The following is a 9,836-nucleotide window of genomic DNA, read 5'->3' as shown; positions in this document are numbered from 1 at the left end:
TTAATATATATATAATAGTAAGAAGAACTCTTACTAAAATAATAGGCTACTTTTATATAAAAATAATAAGTATAAAGTATATTAGTAGTAGTAGAATAAGTATAAAGTATATTAGTAGTAGTAGAATAAGTATTAAAAAACTTAAGAAGTATAAAATACTTATAATTCTTTATTTCTATTTTCTAAGACTTTAGTTTTAATTTTAATTTTTTAATACAATTTATTATAGTATTAGCATTATAAGAAAATTAGAAAGTAAATTTAATAACTCCCTAATTTAGGAGATACTACTTACTTATATAATCTTAAGAATAAGACTTTTAGAGAGGAGACTTAATATTATAATTTAATAAGTTATAAGTAATATAGCCCTACTAAGTAAAGTAGAGTATAAGTAGTATAGTATTTATATAAATAAGAAATAAAGTTATATAAATAATTCCTTAGGAATAGAAGAATTAGGGAAGATTATATAAAGATAAGAAGAATTAATAAGTAATAAGTAATTTATACTAGAGACTAACTTTTAAATTGCAGTCCTAAGTTAAAGACTAATTTTAAGATATTAGTCTTAATAATAAGACTTAAGAATATAAGGATATTTATTCTATATAAATAGATTACTTTTTATAGCTCTTTAGTAATTAACTTTATAATTTACTCTACTATAAGTAACTCTTAAATTATTCTTCTATTATAATTATAATAAGTTATTTATAATTTAAGTATATAACTAATTACTATATTCTTACTAATAAAATTACTAATAAGCTAGTAAGACTCTAGTACTATTTATTAAGTACTAACTTTAGCTACTTATTAGTAGAAATACTACTATTAGATATTTAATTGTAATATTTAACTACTTATACTTAATATAATTTTTTATCTTCTCTACTCCTATATAGTACTTAGAATGTATATTATAAGTTAAAATATAAATCTACTATAATATAAATAGAAATAATGTACATGCATAGTGAGCGGATCAACATAGTGAGCGGATCACTTTCCCCTTCTTTCTTACCTTTCCTCCTTACAACAACTTTCCTCTACGCACGACTATGGAATCCTCCTCAAATGAAAGCCGCATTATTCTTGCACTTAAAGCTATCCAAAAAGACCCAAAACTATCCGTACGAAAAGCAGCCTCTATCTACAAGATCCCATTCTCAACCCTTAACTACCGACGCATCGGACGACTACCACGACAAGAAACGCGATCGAAATCAATGAAGATGACTGAGCTAGAAGAAACAGTGATTCTTGAACGAGTTATTGACCTAATCGATCGAGGATTTCCACCGCGACTTGACGACGTACGAGATATGGCTGATTGCCTCCTTGACGAACGCGACGCGACGCGTGTTGGACCCCGATGGGCAGAGAACTTCGTACGACGTCAACCACAACTAAAGACGCGTTTTCGACGTAGAATCGACTATCAGAGGGCATTAGCTGAGGATCCTGCAATTGTGCAGGCCTGGTTTGCCCTCGTACGAAACACAATCGCAAAGTACGGAATCCACGATGACGATATCTACAATTTTGATGAGACAGGCTTCTTGATGGGAATGCTGTCGCACGCAAAGGTTGTTACAACTTCCGACCGTAAGGGAAGGCCTCGTACGAAGCAGCCTGGCAATCGCGAATGGGTTTCTGTCATTCAGGGCGTATGTGCAGATGGCTGGGCGCTGCCTCCGTACGTCATCGTCAAGGGCAAATATCACCTCCTCTCGTGGTATACCAATGGCCAATTCCCACCCCAATGGCGCGTCCACCCTAGCGAAAATGGATGGACTACAAATGAGATTGGCCTAGATTGGCTACAGCATTTTGAAAAGTGCACAAAGTCTCGTACGAAGGGTGCTTTCCGGCTCCTAATCCTTGATGGCCACAACAGCCACAAGTCCACCAAGTTTGACGATTACTGCAAGGAACACAGCATTATTGCTCTTTGCATGCCTCCCCATTCATCGCACGAGCTCCAGCCTCTTGATGTTGGCTGTTTTAGTCCACTAAAGGCGTCGTACGGCAAGGAAATTGAGAAAATGATGCGGATGCAGATTACGCACATTACTAAGGACGATTTCTTTCCTGCCTTTAAGGCAGCCTTTTTTACTTCAATGGGTGAAGAAAACGTACGAGCTGGCTTTAGACAGGCTGGCCTTGTCCCTTTTAACCCAGAAGTAGTTATTTCCCGGCTGGATTTCAAGCCAAAGACGCCAACACCATCCAACTCACGCCCAAGCAGCCAGGGCTCCTGGGACCCAAAGACACCAACTACAGCACATGACGCCGTACGAAGCTCTGCATCACTTAAGAAAAGGATTACTAGTCATCAACATAGCTCACCAACCCATTTGTACGAAGTAGTTGACTTGCAGGCTAAAGGTATTAGCAAGTTAGCACACAAACTAGCTCTTGTTGAAGCTGAGTGCCGTGGGCTTCGTACGGCAAATGAGATACTAAGCAAGCGTCGGAGGGCTAAAAAAACCCAACTACGTCTTGGAGGGTCCCTTAATGCAGCTGAAGCAGAGGCAATCCGGGTAGAGAAGGGTATTGTTGATGCTGGAGGCGAAAATGTGCGTCAGGAGGGAGCTCGTACAGAGGGGGGTGAATTGCGCGGTCGGCGATGTGGCAATTGCGGAAAGACTGGACATAACGTACGAACATGTCAGGTAGTTTGGGAGACCTCTGAAGAAGAGGATGATAAGTAGTTTTAATTGATTTCGTACGATGCTGCTGAATTAACTTACAATAATAGTAGGAAGGTAGAGAAAGGTGATCCGCTCACTATGTTGATCCGCTCACTATGCATGTACGTTACTATAATACTCTAATATTCTATAGTACATATTATGTAGTATAGTTAGTATTCTAATAAGAGAGTACTAAGTCTATTTAGTATTTTTTAAACTTATGTAGTATACTTATAGCTTAGATACTAAGAGTAATTATTTAAAGTAAAGGTATCTTACTAAATATTTAATATAATCTAGTAATTATAAGTATTAGTCTTCTAATTAGAAAATATATAAATTTTGAATAATAGAAGTTAATACTATAATGTACATTATTTAAGATTAAAAACTTTCTTCTAGAGATGTATTTAATATTTTTCTTTCTTTAACCCTATATAGATAAAACTATTAATAAGTTGCAATAAAAAGGCTTAACTGCTAAGTAGTACAGCTACAAAACAGAATTAAAGTTTTAATATAAAGATTAATCTACTACTTGAACTAATATTACCTCTAGATAAAAGCAATAAATATAAAGCAAGTTCTAGAGCTAGACTACAATATTAAACAGCTAAAATCAATCTTAATAAATAAACTTTTACTATAGAATTAATAACTAGTACAGTAGGCAGAGGTAGCTAGATTATACTGCTTGTATACATTCTTACTAGCCTATTGTCTCCCCTACTATTATCTACTGCCTTTAAAAATTATAGTACAGCAAAATACTGTTCACGCGTTCTAGGCTGGGGAGCTGTGCATGCGGTTAGAAAGGCTTGAATTTCACATTGGATAACGCCACTCTCACTAGCGAGGGGCGCTTTGTTCGCCATCTTAGGGCTGCGGCGGATGCGGCTTGGTAGAGCCATGGGCTCGGGTTTTCAGCTTCTTTGTAGACTGAATCTAGACGCCTCTTGGCGGCTAGAGCCCAGTTCACATGGTTCCTTGGCACCGGTCTCGCCAGCACCGCGAGATAGTGATACAATACCAGCACAACATGTCCGTGCTAGAGTGTCCGTCTACGCCTAGCCTACTCTGCCGCTACGCAAGTTCCAGTCTTTGGCCGAGAAGGCTAGTCTGCCGGAACGAGAAACGTGGAGGATGATCCGTTCTCGCCATTTGTCCAGCGCATTCCCATGTCTTACCATGTTGACTAGGTGCTCTAGACCCCGTTCTTTGACAGTCCATCCTTATCTGTGCGGCACTTGGTACGGGGACAGTAAAGTTTAATCGCACCGGGGGAACAGTGATAAGGAATCCTTCGGGAATCAAAAATATAAAGAAAGACGAGAAGCGCCTTTGTCTTGTTGATGGAGAACAGTACATCTCTCACTCATCTTCTCATCTTGCATATACTATTGCGATATCAACCTGGTGGCATCATCAAAGCCAGACGGTTGCACATTTTACCTTCGAATAAGACGATACTCACCTTCATCATGGAATCCAACACAACCTTCGGGCAGTCTGTCCCTCCTATGGCTGCACCTGCGCCTCAACGTCGACAGAGCAGCCGATCAGATAAAATCCGCTCTCTCGTCAGCGACTATGATCTCTCTTGCACATCAAAAGACGATTCTGTTCTCAAGGGTATCAAGGTTGAAAACCTGATTGGATTCTCCCAAGTACCACTCGGCCTTGCGGGTCCGTTGGACATTTCTGGCCCCAACCTCGACACGACTCTTTTTGCACCTCTTGCGACATACGAACCTACCCTTGTTGCCAGTTGCTCCCGTGGCTGCAAGGCATTCAATCTTTCGGGTGGTTTGAACTTCGAGATCCTTGCGGAAGGCATGTCTCGAGCCCCCGTGTTTACATTCGACAATCCCGGCCACGCACTCGCCTTTGCTCGTGCTATCCCGTCCTTCCGCGCCAGCTTCGCAAAATGGGCCGAGTCGACAAGCTCGCACGCACGACTCCAGGACTTGAGACCCTCCGTCATTGGTTCCCAGGTTCATCTCTTTTGCAGCTATCATTGCGGAGGTGCAGCTGGACAGAACATGGTAACAAAAGCTACAAAGCATGCGTGCGACATGCTTCTGAGCCTGTGCCGGGTAGAGTTCTCTATTCGAGAGTTCTTGATCGAAGGAAACGTGTCGTCCGACAAGAAACCGTCCTGGGGCAACGTCAAGACTCCTAGAGGCGTGGAAGTTATGGCTTGGGGCACACTTACGCCAGAAGCCAGCCAGTCAATCCTGGGTGTCAGTACCGAGCGTCTCTATTGGACACACCAAGCTGCCAAAGAGGGTGGCATTCGCAATGGTCAGTTTGGATCAAACTTCAACACAACGAACATCATTGCCGCCATGTTCATTTCGACGGGACAAGATCCTGCCAGCGTCGCTGAAGGATCATCGAGCCACCTGACCTCCGAGCTGGACCCGGTTACGAAGAACTTGACAATGTCTCTGTACATTCCTTCATTGCCTGTCGGGACAGTTGGTGGTGGAACTGGGTATTCTACCCAGAAGGAGGCGCTCAAACTTCTCGAATGCGCCGCGCCAGATATGAAAGGTCGATTGGCTGGGGTTATTGCCTCCTTTGCACTGGCCCTGGATCTCAGTACCAGCGCAGCCATTGCGAACGACACTTTCACGCGGAGTCATATGGCGCTTGCACGAGGAGAGCGTCTTTCAAAGCTGTAGATAGCTGGGATTTCAATTTTGCGAGTGACGGAGACGTATGGAAGAATTAGCATTGAACAATGATATTATAAGGCGTATAGGTGTTTACAATAATAGAATACTATAGTTTCTTAATCAATTACTTAGTACCTACAGTATACGCATTTCTGCTCCAGGCTGTTATCTGTAAGACATCAAACTGTTATTCTTGCCATAAAGGAGTGCCAGACGAGTTTCCCTAAGTGTATGATCTTAAAATTGACATCAGCACCTTTTTTAATAGGCAGGCAACCATCTCTAGCTTTGGGGGGTAGCGAACAACCGGAGTCTAGAAGCAACAGCCACCACAAGTGACCGCTGACTCGCATGGAGTCCTGGCGAACCTTTGCTGTAATCTTGTTAACAAGCTTTCCGGCTCCATGATTGTCAAATCCCTCGACCTCCTGAGGCTGTGCCCGGCTCACCAGACAGCCAGGCGCCGTCGCCCTGACCGCGACATATTCGATAACGTCTTTCTGAACCGCGACTGATAGAAGGCAGTTGCCATCGCTGTAATTGCGGAGGACTAGGAGTGTTTTTGAAACCCGCTATCAGGGTTCTAGTAAGTCATCCGTACTTCTAGCGAGCATTTTCGTCCAGTCGATCTTGCTTTTACTCCAGATTGTCTTTGAGGCTGCAATATCCACAATGCTCTTCATCAGAGAGGCAGCTTCCGTCGAGGCGCCCAATCTCTTGACTTTGGCTCAATTACGGTCCCTGCTTGTCTCATACAGTCTCTCTCGAATCTCAAGGCTCAAGGGATTGTCACCGTTATTGTTGAAATCGTCTTGTTATGGAAGGGCTGACTATTAACAAAAGACGCATGGGACAACCTCTGACAGGCGTGCCATTCGACCAGATTGTATCTCGTGGTTGACGAAGCTCAAACCGCCATTCGCTGCGGTGCCCCATTTGTACACCATGTCTCCCTTTGCTCACCCTATGGCCCCTCTTTCGTACTGTTCGGCAAAGGGCTTCAAGCTTGCGATATCGCGGCGTATAGAGGCGGAGTGGCAATCGCGAAATTTGCATATATAATCGCGAGCATCAGTAAAGTCACAGAAAGCCGGAACGCCATGTACTCAGAACCTATCAACTTACATGTCCTGTCTCAATCATGGCCCATAGTCCATGCTTCGGCTGGCGAGAATTGGCCCTGCCACGCCGCAAAAATTGGGGACAACCTGCGCATGATCCTGATGGAGACAATCCTGGCGAAGAAAGCTAGGCTTATTGCAGGTCTGGGGGCCTTTATCTTTGTCGGCTGTGACCAGGCTGCTGAGTTGTTTTAACGGGTGTGACCGCCGGCAAGAAGACAATCCGGTGGTTTCTGACCCCTGTGGATAAGGCTCTGGAGGACTAAGAGACAGTTTGTGTATTGTTTGGGCCCGCCTCAGCTTCACTTTGAGAGAATCTTTTTCAGCTCCTGGATGAGGCTGCTACGTCTTGCGTTAATTGCGGCGAATCTCTTGAGGGGGATGAAGACGCTGGTTGGAATCGATGTCCCTCATGCAAGGGGACTCACTGTGCGTTTTGTATTGATGAAGGCTGTGATATAGCACCTGTACATTGTTGAGTAGAATGTTTATTACGTTAGAGCGGTTATTAACGCGTATCCCAGATGGCACCTTGTCTTATAATCTTTTCAATGAGACACATGCCTCGCTGATTGTTGAAATGCGTTGTTTGTCCTTGTTTCCTTATTACTACTATTTATTTATGTAGTTCCTTTAGTATGGTGATTAGAAATACCATACGTATATACCTTTTGTATCGCTATGCCTCCTATAGATGCAAATAGAACCGGCTACCATCTATTGCACAAATCGTCTATCTATATCGACAGGTACATGTACCTGTTGGAGGACCTCTTATTAAGGATGATTCTTAGTCCTATCTTAACTATGTGCTTAACTATAAGGAATACATTCTCTAGTTAAGAAAACATTTGGGGCCGCTTTTGCACGTTGCCTGTCTTTTTAGGGGTGATGTTATTGCTGAGTTGATTATTAGCAAAGTAGCGAATATCGACTTAAAGGTAGCTATGCGATTTTACTTCTTGGATTATATCCTATTTACAGATCCTATTTACAAGCAGTGGCCGCAGTCGTCTTATTAGCAGCCAACGAATGTATTAGATATCTACAAGAGTAAACTCCTTTCCAGTTATAATCCTTGTCTTATAGGAGACGTTCTACTGCAATTATAAATGCCTTAGTTGTTGAGAGTGCATCTATGATTACTTCTTTATTGTTAGGAGGCAGCTAACCTTTAGGTAAATTTATTGAATCTAATTCTACCTGCAGGCTTAGAAAAGGAGATGATTTCTGCAAACTTCACCTAGTTATGTAAGGCTGCTGCGTTAGCATCAGAATCTAGAAGTAGAAGGAGGAAAGGATAACTCCTTGGAAGATATTTGCAGATTAGGCAACTCTTATAGGGAGTAAACCCCCTAGGGAAAGAAATAATAGATATTATGCTCTATGGGTGACAGTTAATGTTTTCTTTAGGTAAGGTATAGAGGCATAGGTGATCACTCATGCAGGTAGAAGCTGTGCATTAACTTCTTAGACAGATAGGTTATTTACTTTCTATTCTCTCTTTTGCAGGTTGAAAAGCTGTCACGATATATTTGTAGTGTTGTGACTGAAAGTCTTAGCCTTGCCGAGCTCCAAATTCAGTTGACCGCTCGTGGAAGCCGTATATCTACGAGCCACAGCTCCCAGCCCACACTTTCTCAATTCAAGCACATTAAATGCCTAGCTGTGCGCTGTAGCTCGTAAGAAAAGTAATAACGCGATCTTTTGCGAGACTAAGTCGGATGTAATCGGTGTTAGTCGAACTGCGTAAGGCATACAAAGTAGAAGAAGCCGGCATTTTTAAGCCTGTGCAGCAGTTTCGAGACGAATCCAGGACTGTTTGTGATGAGCTTCGACATGTTTCAACATTTATTTCAAGGGATAATGGACCAAAAGCTCAGTATGTAAGTCCAACGAGGCGATCGATCCCTGGAATAGTGCCATGGCAATTGCGTGAGTCGCAGGAACGTGGAGCGTACTAGTAGAAGAACGCAGCCCCTTCTACAGCACGTATAGTCAGTTTGTTCGCTTTCATTGTAGTAAATGTCAGGAATTGATGCCGCTGACAACGCGGTGGAATTATAGCATTTTTCTTGGGGGACTGCTGTGATAAGAGAAACCTGGGGGACTCAATCGGGTGAAAATAGTCAACAGAAAAAGCCACCAGTAGGCCACGGAGTTTGAGACCCTGAAATCCTCCGCTGCTCACGTTAACAGAAAGTGACAAGTGTGCTAGTGCTAAAACTGGCAGGTTCTACAGGCTTAGGAAGATGTCCACGCTCAAATCAGCAAATCACCTGCAACCATCGTCATCACAACACGGTCATGACTATAGCAACTTCTGGACTGAAGTTCCAGCTGCAAGAATGTATTCTATGAATGATGGCTCTTGCAAGCGTAATCAGTCTATTGAGCCCTGTGAAATCTGAATTTTTTCTTATCTAGTAAGCTTTCGTAGGGGTGGCAGAGCCGTGACCGTGGCCGTGGCTACCGCGAGTTCCTTTAGCCCGGACGCGGGTCTGGAACCCAGAGGGAGCGTTGCCACCACCGAAGCCGGGGAACCCGGTGGGAAGTATATCGTCGAGGCCAGCACCCTTGCCAAAACCAGGAAGTTCGGTAGGAATCGCGTTGTTCTTTTCGCCGTCGTCGTAGGCTCTGGTAGGGTTTGCATTTCCTTTGTTGTTTCCACCCAGAAGGTCAGTTGGGAGAATGTCGTCAATCCCGTTTCCAACAGGGATCCCGGTTGGAAGAATGTTGCCCTTGTTGCCACCCAGAAGACCGGTCGGAAGGATGCCGTCAACCCCCTTTCCAATGCCACCACCAGGGAGCCCAGTTGGAAGGATGTTGTCCTTGTCACCACCCAGAAGACCGGTGGGAAGAATGCCATCGATCCCACTTCCAAATTCACCACCAGGGAGACCAGTTGGGAGGATGTTGCCCGTGTTACCACCGCCGAGGAGCCCAGTCGGAAGGATGCCGTCAACCCCCTTTCCAATGTCACCACCAGGGAGGCCAGTTGGGAGGATGTTGCCCTTGTTACCACCGCCAAGAAGTCCGGTTGGGAAAACATCGCCAAACCCATCGCCGCCAGCACCACCATAGGCTTTGGTAGGGCTTGCGTCACCCTTATTGTTTCCACCCAAGAGTCCGGTTGGGAGGATGCCTTTGATACCTCCTCCGCTGCCAATTTCAGGGAGTCCGGTGGGGAGGAAGCCGCCAATGCCGTTATCATCGCCGCCGACGCCCCCGCCGCTGGTGGGGGCTTTGTTGGAGGTTTTATCGCCGCCCCTGCGGGCGAAAGCGCCAGCCGAGAAGGCAGTGAGAGCGGTAGCTAAAACGAAGATCTTCAT

General features: G+C 44.0%; 2 protein-coding genes across 2 annotated transcripts; one reads left to right on the top strand and one right to left on the bottom strand.

The window, feature by feature from the left end:
- Positions 1-4,183: 4,183 nt before the first annotated feature.
- On the top strand, positions 4,184-5,389 carry CH63R_09625 (Hydroxymethylglutaryl-CoA reductase; the record flags this gene model as incomplete). The annotated part of the gene is made up of 1 exon (XM_018304599.1): positions 4,184-5,389. One exon carries the CDS (start codon positions 4,184-4,186, stop codon positions 5,387-5,389), a length of 1,206 nt encoding a protein of 401 aa, XP_018156622.1.
- Positions 5,390-8,927: 3,538 nt separating this feature from the next.
- On the bottom strand, positions 8,928-9,836 carry CH63R_09624 (uncharacterized protein; the record flags this gene model as incomplete). Its single annotated transcript, XM_018304598.1, has 1 exon — positions 8,928-9,836. One exon carries the CDS (start codon positions 9,834-9,836, stop codon positions 8,928-8,930), a length of 909 nt encoding a protein of 302 aa, XP_018156621.1.

This window comes from Colletotrichum higginsianum, chromosome 6 (genome assembly GCF_001672515.1).
Source record: "Colletotrichum higginsianum IMI 349063 chromosome 6, whole genome shotgun sequence".
Taxonomy (NCBI): domain Eukaryota; kingdom Fungi; phylum Ascomycota; class Sordariomycetes; order Glomerellales; family Glomerellaceae; genus Colletotrichum; species Colletotrichum higginsianum.
Note: the sequence above shows the minus strand (reverse complement) of the source record. Positions and strands in the feature narration are given on the sequence as shown.